The sequence below is a fragment of the Natator depressus genome, chromosome 8, assembly GCF_965152275.1.
Source record: "Natator depressus isolate rNatDep1 chromosome 8, rNatDep2.hap1, whole genome shotgun sequence".
Lineage (NCBI taxonomy): Eukaryota > Metazoa > Chordata > Testudines > Cheloniidae > Natator > Natator depressus.
Genome location: NC_134241.1, coordinates 85,892,346 through 85,909,071, shown reverse-complemented (window position 1 = coordinate 85,909,071; position 16,726 = coordinate 85,892,346). Strand labels below are relative to the sequence as shown.

General features: G+C 42.7%; 1 protein-coding gene across 2 annotated transcripts in view; it reads left to right on the top strand.

Moving 5' to 3' along the window:
• Nucleotides 1-13,480, top strand: part of SRSF11 (serine and arginine rich splicing factor 11) — a 35,701-nt gene extending 22,221 nt beyond the window's left edge. Inside the window, exons 7-12 of one of the 2 annotated variants that reach the window (XM_074961543.1) lie at nucleotides 653-734; nucleotides 8,593-8,724; nucleotides 9,392-9,481; nucleotides 10,544-10,639; nucleotides 11,160-11,298; nucleotides 11,409-13,480. In XM_074961543.1, coding sequence (XP_074817644.1) covers nucleotides 653-734; nucleotides 8,593-8,724; nucleotides 9,392-9,481; nucleotides 10,544-10,639; nucleotides 11,160-11,298; nucleotides 11,409-11,603 — 734 coding nt within the window. In that variant the 3' untranslated portion in view covers nucleotides 11,604-13,480. Of the gene's footprint in view, nucleotides 1-652; nucleotides 735-8,592; nucleotides 8,725-9,391; nucleotides 9,482-10,543; nucleotides 10,640-11,159; nucleotides 11,299-11,405 lie in introns of both variants that reach the window. The other variant, XM_074961542.1, reaches the window with a different exon arrangement.
• The last annotated feature ends 3,246 nt before the right edge of the window (nucleotides 13,481-16,726 follow it).

Here is a 16,726-nt window from a genome sequence, read left to right as displayed (position 1 = left end):
GGGAGAGTTGGCCAATTCATTTTCAAATTCTAAATTGACACACAATGAACCTGAAACGTGACCTTAAAGGTAAAAGAATGTGGTCGTGCCCTATTTTCTTTTGTTGCTTTACAATAGGTTAAAGAAGTCTGAATGCTTTAAATGTATTTTGAAATAGAAGGGAACTTGAGAGAAGCTCCATTGATCAGAAGTGTTAACTCTAGTCATCTTGATTTCTGTTCTAGGACTCTCTTTTAAAGGATCCAAGCAGTGAGTTAGGTTTCTCAGCCCTTAAATGAAGGGGTGGGAATGCTGAAACTTTAACATAAGTTTTTCTTCCCACAGCTAAATGCTTGAGTTGAGCAGGAGTGAGAATTTTTTTTCACTAGTATGACTAGAAATCACTTCCCCTCTAAATCAAGTTTCATGTTATGTCATAGTCTACTAGTTCTCCATGGCATCTTCCAAGAACAGGCTAGACCAGACCTGAATTTCTGATATTTAAAACAAAACAAAAACACCACCACCACCAAAAAAACTTTTCAAGCTTTCTTTTGCTGCTTTATGATGTCTGAAGAGGGTGCAAACACACACTTACTTACTTTTTATGGGTGGTCTTAAAGATAGATACCACTTTTACCTTTGTACTAATGTTTCCCCTTCATAATTTCAGATAAAAAAGATGAAAAACGAAGGCATTCAAGATCAAGATCACGATCAAGAAGGAGGAGAACTCCTTCTACTTCTAGGCACAGGTTAGATTTCTCACTCCATAAATATTAACAGAAATAAGTGCCTTACACAGTTCCTTCAAAATTCCGTTTAAAACGTTAAGCTTGGCAATACCGGCTGTTAGGTATAAATAGAGAAAAAAACAAATCTGTTTAGTGGTGTTAAGTTGACCACCAGGACCAGTGCAGAGTATGACAGTCAGTAAAGCCACGTAGAGAGCTTGGGAACGTGGATTGGAAAGTGACATTGTAGCACAGACTGTCCTGTACTTTACAGCACCAAGAGTTGCACTGACAACTTGCTCGGAGCCTTAAGAGTGTCTACTGAAACATTTTTATTCCACACCCTGTGTGGTGGAGCAGATGTCCCACACGAGCAGAAAAAGGGTTAAGGAGAGCCTATGGTCTCCTCTAGCCTCGCCCTGCTATACCTTTAGCCAATGCCAAACCTGCAGGGGGAATAAAAGGAGAGAGCCTGGCTCAGTTGGGGGCTAGTTGGTCAGGAAGGAGGGACAGAGCTCCACCTGAAGGGAGCTTTGCCTGCAGAGCTGTAGCAGGACAGTCACTGGAGAGGAGCAGTTAGACGCCAGGAGTGAGCAGCTCCTCCTCCTCCTCCCCCCCCCCCCCCCCCGTGGCTGTGTTATGGTGCCTAGGAGGTTGCTGCTCTCTCCATGCTATATGGATTTGATGGAGAATACGGGCAATGATCTTCTTCCTGTGGAAGGGACCTGGTCAAACCTTAAAAAAGGAGGGACCCTAAACAAATGCCACCAGCCCCTGTAGCTGGATGCATATGGATTAGCTGCTGAAGTGAATGGCTGAGCAGAATGCTCAACAGCAACTCTTCCAGCAAATGGCCAACCAGCGGGAGCAGTTAATCCGTGATCTAGCAGCCCAACAGCAGCAGCTGGTACAACAATTGGTCACCCTAATACAGCCAGCCACTACAGTGGTACCAGCAGGCCTAGACCCAATGTCAGATCCTGTTCCTGTCAGGAACAAAGATAAGGCCTAATAGTGACACCAAGGCGTTCCTCAAAATCTTTGAACAGGTAGTCACAGCAGCTCGTTGGCCCCTTGAACAGCAGGCAGATTTGCTTGCCCTATACTTAACTGGGAGAGTGCAAATGGTTTATGTAACTTTAGACCTTTTTACTGCCTGAGATTATGGACAGGTGAAAGTGGCCATCCACAATGCTCTGGATGTCTCAGAAGAGACGTTCTGACACTTCCTGGAGGAGTAGTATCCTCTGAGAGCATGGCTCCCCCCCCCAGTTGCCCAAAAGCTATGAGATTTGTGTGGAGATGGCTCAGACCTCAGATAAAGACATGAACCTTGGTGGTAGAGAGAATTTTATTCAAACAGTTCACCCAGATACTCCCCTTCTCCACTCCCTCCCCTGAGGGAAAGGACTGGATCCTACAGCTTCAACCTGAGGCAATGACTGACGCCCTTTGCCTCATGGAGTACTATCTGACAACCAAGATCCCCATGATGATGATCTGCTACGGGCCTGCTGGAGCCAAGGGACGAGCACAGGCGAATGAGAGAGCTGGCCACAGAGGCTGACGTCTTGGCAGGGGTTCCACCCTGCTGACCCCTTACCAGGACACATGAGGTGAGGTCCTGTGTGTTGCAGGGACGTTGGATAGCCTGGACCAAAGGTCTGGAGCTGTTGACCTGGGTCCCAGTTCAAGAAACCACCAACTTGCCTGGCCTTAAGAAGGGAGCAACCATGGAAACTGAAGTAGGGAGACCCTACTCAGAGGGGACTTTTCAGGGACCCCAGGGGATGCTGATCACAGCAGCAAAGCCCAAAACGTGGCTGTCCTGGGCATTGTTCCCAAGATCGCAGCTTTCGGCATATCTGGATAGCGGGAGCCCATGCTTGAAGAGCAAAGTCTTGTGAAGTTGATCACCCCCATAAGGGTGATCTTTTGGACTCAGCATATTCTCAATCCTGATGTTTATCTTGGTGGTCCCAAATCCTGGATCACCCTGGGGAACTCTCCTTCTATGATGTGTACACAAGGACATGAAACCCTACCCTTGTGTCCAAGTTAACCTAATTGTGGGGAAGCATAATGGTTGGCCTGGCCCCATCCCTTGCCTATTCAGTTATTAATGGCTGAGATTGGGAATATTTCAGGGATCTGATGAAGGAATCTTTGGGACCTTTTTCTGAGCAACAAGTCTCCCCAATTCCACATACCCTAGTGAACCTGGTGTGGGAGATGTCTCTTCTCCAAGAGCAGGAACTTTCACACAAATTGGCAACAGCCAAACAGAGTGACGCCCAATATTATCCCAACTTGGAGACCCTTTCTTCCCTCGAGTATGAGATCATAACAAAATTTTCAAACTCCTTGAAGAATGGAAAGCTAATGACATCCTGAGCTGACCCTATACCCAAGTGATGGTTGTCAGTGAGGAATTGGTGGAACCTTGACAAGATGAAGCTTCCCTCATTTTGAGAGAAGGCCAACTGCCTATTTCACCTTGAGAGAGACTACCAGACCAAGGAAATGAGAGAACCACCTTCTGGTGCCCAGATCCTACCAGAGGGAGGTTATATGGCTGGTCCACACCAGATCCTTCATGGGCACCTTGGGATGGAGAAAACACTGTCTCAAATTCTAGCCTGGGCTTTTTGGCCTTTAGTGTATATGGACTTCCCCAGCTTTTGTGCTTCGTGTGCCAGCTCACAGCACTCTGGACAGTAGTTCCCCTCCCACCCATGAACATACCCTTCGAATGTATTGGAATGGACATAGTTGGCCCCGTAACTATGCTGCAAGCTACCAGTACATTCTGGTGCTTGTAGACTATGCCACCTCCTATCCTGAAGCTCATACTTGTGTGCTCCATAAATACCAGAGTAGCTGCTTCTGAACTTTTAAAGGTCTTTGCCTGGGTTTGGGTTCCATGGGAAACTGTAATGGACTTGTGTACAAACCTCATTTCCCAGACAATGAAGCAAGAATGTCAGTTGTGAAAATGAAGACTGTCTGAATGTTTGTCCACTGTTCCCACAGAGATGGGCTAATGGAACACTTTAACAGGTTGCTAAAGAATATGCTGAGAAGGTTCATAGCTATGGATATCTGCCACTGGGACCATGTGAAGTGCCACAATCCTCCACCGGCTTCCTAACATTTGAGCTATTATGTGGGAAACAAGCATGAGGGGTTTTGGATCTCATTCAGCAAATGTGGGAAGAATGGTCACCTCAGTTTGACATTGTGGTACAGTGTGTTCTTAGCCTTCAGGAGAAGCCTGAAGTTCTAGGCTCATTTGCCAGCAAGAACCTCCTAGGTGCCCAGATCACACAGGAAGCATCCTGTCATAAAGGGATCCACCTCCAGGTGTTTCATCCTGAGGATCAAGTTCTCTTGTTATTTCCAAATTCGTGTGGAATCAAAGCTGCTGTCAGGGGCCTTATGAGGTGATACAACAAGTGGAGCCTGTGAATTACGAGATCCAGCAGCAGACAGAAATTCAAAGTTTACCCCATGAATCTTTTAATGCTATGGAAAGCCTTGTTGATAGCCCCTACCCGCTGGAGACCAAATTAGTCCCACAGGCCACTGCAGTCTTGAGGGTTGGGATGATCAAAATCAGGAGCAATGTCACTCCAGAACAGAGGGTCCAGCCCCACCAGTTGATCACTGCTGCCTTCTCCACTGTGTTTTCTGTGCAGCCCAGATGAACTCATCTGATCACTCATCACGTCCAGACTGAACCAGAACACTTGAGTCCAAGAAAATCTACAACCCCATCATCCCAAGAGGATGAGAGAAACTAACTGACGCTCCTGCTTCACAGTGCTAGTGCTGAGAATAATTGAGTTGTTTACTGACTGGAGAGCCCAATAACGCTGGTCCCTAAGCCAGTTAGGACCACTTGCTTTTGCATAGATTTCAGGAAAGTCAACATATTGAAAGTTGATGCCTGCCCTCTGCCATGTGTTGACTAATTCTTGACTGGCTAGATGAGGTGGAGTACATTACCCTCATGCCTGAGACCTGGGGAAAAAACAGCCTTGCTTCCCCTTTTGGCTTCTTTTCAATTCTTGATTTGCTGTTTGGATTCCATGACCCCCCAGCCACATTCAGAAGGTTAATGGACCAGGTCTTCCAGCCCCATAACATGCTGCTGCATACCTGGATGACATCGTAATCTGTAGTCAGACTTTTGATGATCATCTGAAACATGTAACTGCCGTGCTCCTGTTCCTTAGGGTGGCTGGCCTCACTGCAAACCCTACTGAATGCCATCTGGCAAGAATGAGATGATGTACGTAGAGTACATCCTGGGGAAGGGCAAGGTGCAACCCTTGTGGATAAGGTCCAGGCCCTCAGACACGCCCTTCACCAGCCCCAAAGAAACAGGTACACTGTTTCCTAAGACTGAAATAATGCTACCAACAGTTTATTACTGGCTTCTTGGCCATGCAGCCTCTCTTATGGATCTCATTAAACCAATAGCCCAAAGAAATTCCAGTGGACCAACATATGTGAAAAGGCCTTTCAGACCCATAGGACTCACCTCTTCTGAGAACCTGTCTCGTGTAGCTGCAGCTTCACTAGGAAATTCCCACTACAGAGTAACACCTCTGATGTGGGACTAGAGGCGGTCTTATCCCAGTTGGTGGAATGTGAAAAAAACACCCCATCCTCTACCTTGGTTGGAAATTATTCCCAATGGAGAAAGCATATTCCATAATCACAAAAGAGGCATAGTCAGTGAAGTGGACCATGGACTTGCTGTTATACTACCTTCTTGGCAATAATTTCAATTTAGTTAGCAACCATGCCATGCTACGTTGGCTCCACACCATGAAAGACACCCAACCCCAGATTAAGAAGATGGTATCTATCTCTCAAGCCCTTCTCCTTCCACATCCAGTACATCACACAAATTGTGATTGTTTTTCTTGGGAGAGCTGGTGGGGGAGGGAGGTACCAAAATGGTATTTGGGGGTGGGAGATGTGATGGGATAGAAAGGCCCCACACCAGCAGAGAAAGAGTTAAGGAGAGCCTATGGGCAAGGCTCCCACGTGAGCTATATCTGCACCCAGTGCCAAGCCTGGAGGAGGAATAAAAGGACGGAACCTGGCTGTTGGGAGCTGGCTGGTCAGCACAAAGGATGGAGTTCTGCCTCTCTGCTTGCAGAGCTGCGGAAGAACAGGTCTGCTAGCTGGAGGAACATTTAACCCCAGAAACAGGCAATGCATGAGTAAGAGACTGGGAGACAGGCCTGAAGGGAAGGGTGGGGTGCTCCACTGGAAGACTGGGGGATGGCCCAGAATTGACTTGGGTGTGCTTTTTGATTTGGAACTGTTTTAGGCCTCTTTCCCCCTCCTCCCTCACAGTGGGATAAGACTGAAGGGACAACTAATTTGTGGGCCAGAGGCCTACTACAGTGTCACCAGAAGTGGGGACTCATTTCTCTCCTTGGAAGACCCAAGTTAGGGCACTTCAAAGGTCCCCATGAGGGTGTTGCTCTTGCCACACTATTACACTGTGTTTATAATCTAAGTATTTTACCTCTTATCAGTGCAATTTTAAAAACTGAATGCATTAATCTTCCCCAATCCCAAACCCTTCCCTCTTCATTGCTGTCAACAACTAACCTATTCTATCGTTTGGCCAATCTTCATGTTTTACTTATCCTACCACTGTGTCCTCTATGCTGCAAAGTAATGTCTGTTTTTGTACTACTTTAAATCTGTCCTTTCATTTTTCATCCTTAGTTATATAATCCATGCTCAGGTAATCGCATGTCTAGATTTCTGCAGGGTTCTCTTTAAGGTTGACTGTGTTTGCAAAATCAAACACCGGGAAATTTGTTTGCAACATATATTTGGGTTATGCAATATTCAGACACGCACAAATTATATGTGCTGATGCCACTACTGCAGGCTTCTGATTAAACAATGACACATACGTATTTGATATGGTCTCACATGACCTTCTCATAAACAAACTAAGAAAATGCAACCTCGATGAAGCTACTAATAAGCTACTAATAAGGTGGGTGCAAAACTGGTTGGAAAACCCTTCCCAGAGAGTAGTTAACAGTGGTTCACATTGCTGGAAGGGCATAAAAAGTGGGGTCCCGCAGGGATCAGTTCTGGGTCTGGTTCTGTTCAATATCTTCATCAGTGATTTAGATGATGGCATAGAGAGTACATTATAAAGTTTGCGGACGATACTAAGCTGGGAGGGGTTGCAAGTGCTTTGGAAGCTAGGATTAAAATTCCAAATGATCTGGACAAACTGGAGAAATGGTCTGAAGTAAACAGGATGAAATTCAATGAGGACAAATGCAAAGTACTGCATTTAGGAAGGAGCAATCAGTTGCACACATACAAAATAGGAAATTACTGCCTAGAAAGGAATACTGTGGAAAGGGATCTGGGAGTCATAGTTAAATATGAGTGAACAGTGTAACACGGTTGCAAAAAAAGCAAACATCATTCTGTGATATATTAGCAGGAATTTCGTAAGCAAGATACGAGAAGTAATTCTTCCGCTCTACTCCACGCTGGTTAGGCCTCAACTGGAATATTGTGTCCAGTCCTGGGCACCACGTTTCAGGGAAGATGTGGACAAATTGCAGAAAGTCCAGAGAAGAGCAACAAAAATGATTTAAGCTCTAGAAGACATAACCTATGAGGGAAGATTGAAAAAACTGGGTTTGTTAAGTCTGGAAAAAAGATGACTGAGAAGGGGACATAACAGTTTTCAAGTACATAAAAGGTTGTTACAAGGAGGAGGGAAATAAATTGTTCTTAACCTCTGAGGATAGGACAAGAAGCAATAGGATTAAATTGCAGTAAGGGAGGTTTAGGTTGGACATTAGGAAAAACTTCCTAACTGTCAGGGTGGTTAAGCACTGGAATAAATTGCCTAGGGAGGTTGTGGAATCTCCATGGAGATTTTTAAGAGCAGGTTAGACACACCTGTCAGGAATGGTTTAGATAATATTTAGTCCTGTCATGAGAGCAGGGGACTGGACTAGATTCAATGATTTCAAAGTAGATGATATTTTCAGAAACATTCACTTTTAGTTTAAAAAAATATATATATCCACACTCATTTGACTCTGTCTTCACTCCAAAAACACAGTTTCATATACTGAATGCATATTCCACTGGGCTGTTTGCTCCTGGTAAACACAGCAAATTTTACTCCATATACTAGTGGCTTAAACACTTTGGGGGGTTTTTTAAGAATGTCCTGACTGATAAAATATCCTGGTTTTACATTTAAGGTGTTCCAATGCAATATCTTGGCACTTTGTCTCTGGCCTCTCAGTTCTTATCTTGCACCTCAATAGTCTGTCCGCAGTTAGGTCATGCTAATTATGTCCCTCCTGTCTTCATACTGCTCTACTGGGTCCCCTAAATCTTCTGCATCAAGTTTCAGCTTGTTCCGACATTCAGATCTGCAGTGTTCCACGAGTGCTTGCATCTCTCATCTGCCTGCCAACATGCTTTACCAAATACTTTTTCCTCTGGCTCTCATCTCCATGCCTTCTGTGCTATTCCTACTGCTGATCAGTATGCATTCACTTTCTCCATTTCAAATAATTCCTCCAAAACTTCCTTGCCACCCTATCTGTTTTCTTCTGCCACCATAAGTGTTTACTCACACATCGAAGTAGATAATGTTGCATAGCTGATAGAGGTTTCCATCACTCGTTCATTACCTGTACTTTGTGGCGCTTGCTTTTCTGTTGTGGCCTTTCTGGGCATGACTTTATGGGTTCCATCTTTATTTTTTCTGTATGCGCTGACCGCTTTTAACTAATAGTCTGGTATGCCTAGGTCAAATATATTTTTGTAATCCTGTGGCTAATGTGTTGTTCGATAGACGATCAAGAAGCAGATCAAGGAGGAGGTCACATTCAAAGTCAAGAAGTAGGCGGCGATCTAAAAGTCCAAGAAGGAGGAGATCTCATTCCAGAGAGAGAGGCAGAAGGTCTAGGAGCGCATCCAAAACCAAGTAATTCCCTCTTGCGACTTCAGAAATTTTCTAGAAATCCAGTTGTTAATTCTGAAATATATGTAATTTTCTTTCTATTAAAGAAAATAGCCAGGTCATCAACTACTGCCAAGTAGTTTTTATTACTGTGCCACAAATTAACAGTGATAGGTACTGAAGTGTAGCACTGACAAGGTTTAAACAAATAACATTTTTGTATAATCTCACTTTTCATGTCTTTGAGGAAGTATCTTCGTAAGAGTAGGTTTGTGTTCTGCTGTGATGCCCAAAGTTAAGATACCTGAGTATGTATTTAAGAACTTAAATGTGGCCTCATTTTCATAATGCTGAAAACATGCAGCTCCTGTTAGTTTCAGTGGGAGCTGCGGATGCTTATTACATTTAAAAATCAGTTGTAACTTTTAGCATCTAAGCTTGGTAACTTCTTGGCTGTCTCAAAAAGAATTAAAATTGCTGTTCTGCTATTTCAGTAATTGTCCCACTCTGCTTTCACTCTCTCACTAATGAGTTTCACAGTGGAGAGACAATTTGTGCTGTAAAATGTCAGAGAGTTGTGGTTATCTGGTATTATTTCCTATTCTTGTGACATGCTGTGCTTTTTCCTCTGGCGATATTTGTCTCTAAAACTGACTGGTTTTGAATATATAACATTTCATTGCCTTTCAAGGGATAAAAAGAAGGAAGAGAAGGAAAAGAAACGTTCTAAAACTCCACCAAAAAGCTACAGCACAACCAGACGATCGAGAAGCACAAGCAGGTACCAGAACTTGGGTCAATTTCTTAGTCTGTGTTTCAAGGATAGTGTATAGTGGTATTGGTGTAAAAGTTTCTAAACTGGTTTGTCACATCATTGTGACAATTGTCCTCTTTCACCTCTGAAGAAATCAGTTATAATTTGCTGCGGAGTATTGCTATAGATTATGAATTAGCACTTCAACTAGGGTTACAGAGACTTACAGGAGCTGTTCCAACAAAACCACCACAGCCCATTTATCAAAGGACCTTCAGCTCCCACTTCAAGGAAAGTGAAACAGAGACTCAGTCTTACCTGGAGCATTTAAAGAAATCTGTGCAATGCCTTATTGATCTAGGCACATCTCTCTTTTTGTTTGTTTGGGGTTTTTTTATTGTAAATCTCATACACAAAAAAAATACCAATCTTAAATTAACATACTCTGAGTGCTTCTGGACTTCTGAAAAGGTCACAACTCAGAGACGGTTTACTGTGACAGCTTGAAAACTACAGGAACATACCTGCCTTTATTTTGTCCACCTATAAAAGAATAATAGGAGAAAATGTACTTTCAAATAAAGCACCTCTTAAATGAGTGTGTGTGAGAGAGAGAGAGATGGATGTACCTGGACTTATGAAGTGCCTCAAATAAGTTTAAGTGCTAAGAAGGTATTTTTTGGTCTCTGAAAATAGATTTCTGCTCCTTCCTTGTTAAAAATGTATGTTTGAAACAAAACCATTTTCCTATTGAAAACTGTACATGATAGATGAAACAGCTTGATTTTCAGCTGACTGCTACACCATTAATATCTGTAATAAGGACTTAGATGCCAATTTATTTCATGATAGTGGAGGTAGAATAGAGGGCAGCTTGTGCTGCTTATCAACAGCTGCATTGGCTTTGCAGTGCTGATAATAGTAAATATGTCTTTGGTAAAACAAGCAGGAGTGTCTCTGTAGAGCAATACTCCTTTAGAGTGTAGATATGAGCCAGTAGAAATATATTTAAGTTAATATAAACTCTATAATTTAAACACTTCTGACTTTGAGATGTTTTTGGACTGTTCTACCCTTTAATGCCTACAGAGATCGACGGCGCAGAAGAAGCAGGAGTGGAACAAGGTCACCTAAAAAGCCCAGGTCCCCTAAAAGAAAACTGTCTCGGTCCCCATCTCCAAGAAGGTCAGTGTGCTAGCAGGCCTCTGAATTCAGTTGCTCTGTATCTCTAATTTTCAAAGGGGTGTCTGGGGAGGAAACAGTCCTGGTGCCTGAAATGTTTGAGCTATAGTGGAGGGGTATAGTTATATCCTTTTCAACCAAGGAATTTCTTGAACTCTGCTGTAAATTCTCCATGAAAGGGAAGTCATGATTGTTGTTCTGGCACTAATAAATGTGTGTGGGAGGGTGTGTTGCATTCTGGAAATAAACTTCATGTCCTGCGTTGCACTGTTTAGAAAATTCCCCACGCTGTCTTTTCACCTCCCTCTCTTGCTTTGAGCTGCGATAGGGAGTTGGCTGGATGTGATTGTATTCTAAAGGAATACTTAACCTTGGCTCAACTGATGTTTTGTGATTGTGGTGGTGGCTTAAGCTGGGTTTTTGGCATGAGGGGCTGGTTCTGTGTGAGGGAATTACAGTAAAGTGTTAACCTTAGTTTTTGCAATGTGCAAAGATTGAGCAAGGTACTCTACTGTCATCTTAGACATAAAAAGGAAAAGAAGAAGGATAAAGACAAAGAGAGAAGCAGAGATGAGAGAGAGCGGTCAACGAGCAAGAAGAAAAAAAGCAAAGACAAAGAGAAGGATCGGGAAAGAAAATCCGAGAGTGACAAAGACGTAAAAGTATGTTTAAAAACTTGTTTAGTTTCACTGCCTTTGGTGTAGTATTAACCTTAAACCCATAAGAACCTTGAGGCAAGTTTTACTTTTACTTTTTCATCTCGGCAAAGCAGGTCACAAGGGATTATGATGAAGAAGAACAAGGATATGACAGCGAGAAAGAAAAAAAGGAAGAAAAGAAAGTAGCAGATTCTGCTTCCCCCAAAATAAAGGAATCACCAGTGGATAAGGGAAGTGGAGATTCAGCAAGAGAATCCAAAGTAAATGGGGATGATCATCATGAAGAAGACATGGATATGAGTGACTGAATATTGCCTTTGCAGTGAATGCAGCTGCAGACATGCATCAGTGTCATTCCTGTGTGATTCTTTTATGCTGTACTTGTTAATCCTAAATCTAGATGTATACAGCTCTAATCTATAAATGGTTGTAAAGCTCCTGATATTAATTTACATCAAAAGCTTTATAGTGAGAGGTACTTTGGTTGCCATTCTTGCTATGGCCAAATTTGGTTTGAGTAGCCAAGTAGGTCTTATTAACTTGGTGCTGCTTCAAGCAAAAGTGAAAAGCTGCATGCATCTACAGCAGGCATGGATTGTTTATGTTGTATGATCTCCTTTAGTAAATTGGCTCACTTATGATAGTGTTTCTAGAGTTTGATTCATTGCAGTAATAGAGCAGTATAGGGAATGCACTGATTGCATGTTAATTGTGGCAGAAACATCCTAAATGTTCTAAGAAAATTCTACAACATATGATGGATCTTTTTAAGGGTCTTAAGTGTGGCTACACAAAATTAATATTCATAGTTACATCTGGAAATAAGCATTCTGATATAAATAGATAATCTTTTTAGCCATGTGGCTATTTTGGGGGGGGGTGGGTGGGTGGATGGGTTTTGTTTCATTTTGACAAGGTTAAAATGCACTAACCTTTTCTGATGGCTAATGTTGATGGTCTTTTACTCAGTCAATTTAAAATCCATCTCAGGCAGTGGAGAGAGGTATAGTTTAATTCCTAACTATTTTTCTTGGGTCTGGGGAGGTCAAATTTTCTGCTGTAGTAATGCAAAGTCTCCTGACTTGCCTAGTGTCCAATGATTAGAGGTTGCTTTGTGCAGTTTTCATCACCCAGTTTTTTATTTTTATTGTATTTGTTCATGAGCTAAATATGTTGCAAAAAGAGGTAGTGCATTTTAAAATTGACCTTTGTATGCTTTTAAAAGCAAGTCTACTTGATAATGTACTTTTTACTTGATCTCAAGTTGTATAAACTAATAAATTTGTGTTTACTGTCACTGCAATAGTAATCTTATGCACACAGTGATTCCATGTTATGCAAAGTAGTTAGATGAGCTGTTTTCTTAGTTAAAGACGTTTCAGAGCTTTTACTTTTGTGCAGGTAAAAACAAAAGTGGGCTACAGTCTGTGCCATGTTGATGTACAGTTTCTGAAATTGTTTTACAAGACTTTGATAATAAAACCCTTAAATTTATGCTCATGTTTCTGTAAAACTGTACTTGTATTTATTTACATTATTGAATGTATGAAATTACCTCATTCATTTAGAGTTGACTTTTTTCCCCCCCCTCACCACCTGCTTTAACAGTATCACAGTTTAAATCCATTTCTTTTACTAGTAAATGTGGTGAAGAAAACTGTTAAGCCAGTCTGTCTTTCAGCTCTGAGTTAAGCCTTTTCTCCCTCAGTACAGTATGTATTTTACCTTAACTGGGGATAAAAAGTAATAGACCTGAATGAGAACTTAAGTGTTAAGTACTTTTCAGATATTTTTCTCATTGTTAAGTATGTATTTACATTGAAATGTAAACACTTTCACCTTTTATCTTCTCTAGAATGGTGATGGAAGATTAGCAGGAACAGGATAATGAAATGCAAGGGTGTGCATCAGCTATACATCTCTAAAAGCTAACCTATTAAAGAAGGTCCTGAAATGACAGAACAATTCACTGGTTTAAATGAGTAGGTATTAGAGTCAAACTAAAATTAGCACAAGTGCTTGCAATTTTTGAGTCTGGTTTTTAAAATTGTCACTTTTCCACAAACATTTTAAAATGAAACTTGCCATTTAGACATGCAGTGTCATTTTTAGAATTTGTAGAAATGTAACTTTTAAAAAACTGTTGAGTATTTTGTCAATACAGAGAGGTATATGTCAATACAAAGAGTTCTCCTAGCCTTTTCTTTCTAGTTGAGTGAAACAAGCTGATAATCCCCATTAATCAAGAAAAAAAACATGCATATTGCATCTTCTAATTAAGTTACATTTCCTTCATGTTTGAATTAAGTTTACCTTATCTTGCTAGCAAGTACAGAACAAAAAAAAGCCCTCCTGCTTTTATTAAAAAGAAAAAAGAAAAGGAGTACTTGTGGCACCTTAGAGACTAACCAGTTTATTTGAGCATGAGCTTTCGTGAGCTACAGCTCACTTCATCGGATGCATAGCATATTGTGGAAACTGCAGAAGACATTATATACACACAGAGACCATGAAACAAAACTTCCTCCCACCCCACTGTCCTGCTCGTAACAGCTTATCTAAAGTGATCATCAAGGGAGGGCCATTTCCAGCACAAATCCAGGTTTTCTCACCCTTCCCCCCGCCCCCCCCACAGACACACATACAAACTCACTCTCCTGCTGGTAATAGCCCATCCCTCTTTGAAACCTCTCTTTATAATGCGCATGATAATCAAGGTGGGTCATTTCCAGCACTAATCCAGGTTTTCTCACCACCGCCGCCACCCCCCCCCCCCCACACACACACACACCCCTCCAAAAACCACACACACAAACTCACTCTCCTGCTGGCAATAGCTCATCTTACAATGTGCACAGCAATAATCCAAGTTTAACCAGAACGTCTTGGGGGGGGGGGTTAGGCTACCTTGCATAATTGCATTAACCCCCCCCCCAAGACGTTCTGGTTAAACTTGGATTATTGCTGTGCACATTGTAAGATGAGCTATTGCCAGCAGGAGAGTGAGTTTGTGTGTGTGGTTTTTGGAGGGGTGTGGGTGGGGGGGTGGCGGTGGTGAGAAAACCTGGATTAGTGCTGGAAATGACCCACCTTGATTATCATGCGCATTATAAAGAGAGGTTTCAAAGAGGGATGGGCTATTACCAGCAGGAGAGTGAGTTTGTATGTGTGTCTGTGGGGGGGGCGGGGGGAAGGGTGAGAACCTGGATTTGTGCTGGAAATGGCCCTCCCTTGATGATCACTTTAGATAAGCTGTTACGAGCAGGACAGTGGGGTGGGAGGAAGTTTTGTTTCATGGTCTCTGTGTGTATATAATGTCTTCTGCAGTTTCCACAATATGCTATGCATCCGATGAAGTGAGCTGTAGCTCACGAAAGCTCATGCTCAAATAAACTGGTTAGTCTCTAAGGTGCCACAAGTACTCCTTTTCTTTTTTCTTTTTACGAATACAGACTAACACGGCTGTTACTCTGAAACCTGCTTTTATTAACACTATTGCATAAGCATTGACCAATGAGGAGGATCCTGTCCTCAGATAACCAACAAATGTGGTGGGTACAAACTTGGAAAAACACTACACAAATTAAGTTTACACTGTTTTTTGAAATAGGAGCATTGTGTGTTAGAATTGGTTTGTGTAAATATAACGCAAGTGCCTGAAGACACAGTGGAAGTAACAAAAAAGGTTTACAAACTACTATTTACTAATTCACATTCATTCACCAGTGCAATGAGTGAATCCTTCTACCTGTTATAAAATTGAACACAAATACCCTAGTTGCCATTCAGAAATCAGCATGTGCTAAATTCATTTTTTTCACTAGCAGACAACTTTGGGATCATTTTGGCAAATGTTCACTTTTAAATGTAGAATACTTTGAAGTTAGCTTAGATCATATCTTAGTGTGTGGTGGATACCCCTTCATCAGCTGGGGACAAATATAAATGAGATGTGGCCTAGCGAGCTTTTAATGTCCCCATGCATTGAGTTACACTAGGTCTATGATTGGTGGCAGCTACTCCTGAGCCTTCACTGGTAGCTCCGCCACATGTGAATTGCCCCCACTCCTCTTGATGGAGTGTCAGCTTTGAAGCCTGAGAAATGCTAACATTCAGCATTTTACCAAAATCACTAACTGTGCTTATGTTAATCAGAAAACATACATTCTTCAAGTATATGTCCATATGAGTGCTCCAGTGTAGGATGGACAGGCATCCATGCTTTCTCCGGCCTGTGCAGAGCAGCACCTCAGGCCTTCAAATGAGGCATGGACCCACCACCACTCAGTTCCTTCTTTATTGCCTGTGGCTTGAGATGAAGCAATTGCTTGTCTAGTGCTTCTCAACTTCCTGCCTTGCTTTGTATTCTGATTTTTGTCCTTATAACATTAAAGAAATATGGTTGTGTTTAGAAAGGGTTACTCCCATCCCCACCCCCATCTTCCCTTCAGTCCTCTACCACTCTGGTTTATGCCAAAGACCCAGGGTTCAAGCCCTGATAGACCTGCCCAGAGTGATGGGAATTCAAGCTTGCCTTGTAGTGATGGGAATTCAAGCTCTCCCCTGCCTCAGAGGCACCCATATCCCATCTGCATCTAATGTCTGTATGGAGTTTAAAGATGGGTCTCAGAAAGAGGCTAGACTGAAGCATCTTCTACTAGAGTGCTCAGGAGGGCTCCGCTTTCCACTTGTGTACATCAACCGTAAATTCCTGGACTATCCCATGGCAGCAGCACCTTCAAAGGCTAGAATGTCTAAGAAGACTACTTTCTCCTTCCAGAGTATCCAAGAGGGACAGGTCACCTCATAAACCCCCCTCTAAGACCTCATATCCCCCAAGGGGTGCAACTAAGGCTCCATCTGAGCCTGGGTACCAAGCCCCTAATATTGCACAAGAAGCGGCATAGTACTGACATTTCCAGGCACTAAGATCAGGCACAGGCCTCCTCTGCATGCCACAGGAGCATTATGTCCCTTACATCAGGGCTTCAAGATCAGAGAAGCTCTTCTACAAGCCTCACCAGTACTGTGCTCACCATCTTTGCAAAGCCAGGTCCCAGTACCAACTCAGTCTTCTGGACATCATAGGCCTCCAGATTTCTTTTCCCAGAGGACTTCTTTATACCACTTGTACCAGAATCTCTCCTGCTGTGGTCCTTTACCATGACCCCTTCCCTGGTACTGCTTAGATTGAACGTTGGCCAGACCTCCAGCCTTCAGTACCCATGTCTGATGCTCCCTCCTTCAGCCCAGGGGATGATACTTCTCAGAGTCTGAAGGCCTCCATAGAGGGCTCTTTGTCATCACCTTGCTACTACACCCTAATGAGCCTAATTCAGATCCCACCAGACATCCTGGAGACAGCTTATGACTAGCCATGGGGACCCTTACCCTCTCCATCCCCTTAGTGGGTTTACTAGAATTCCTGGGT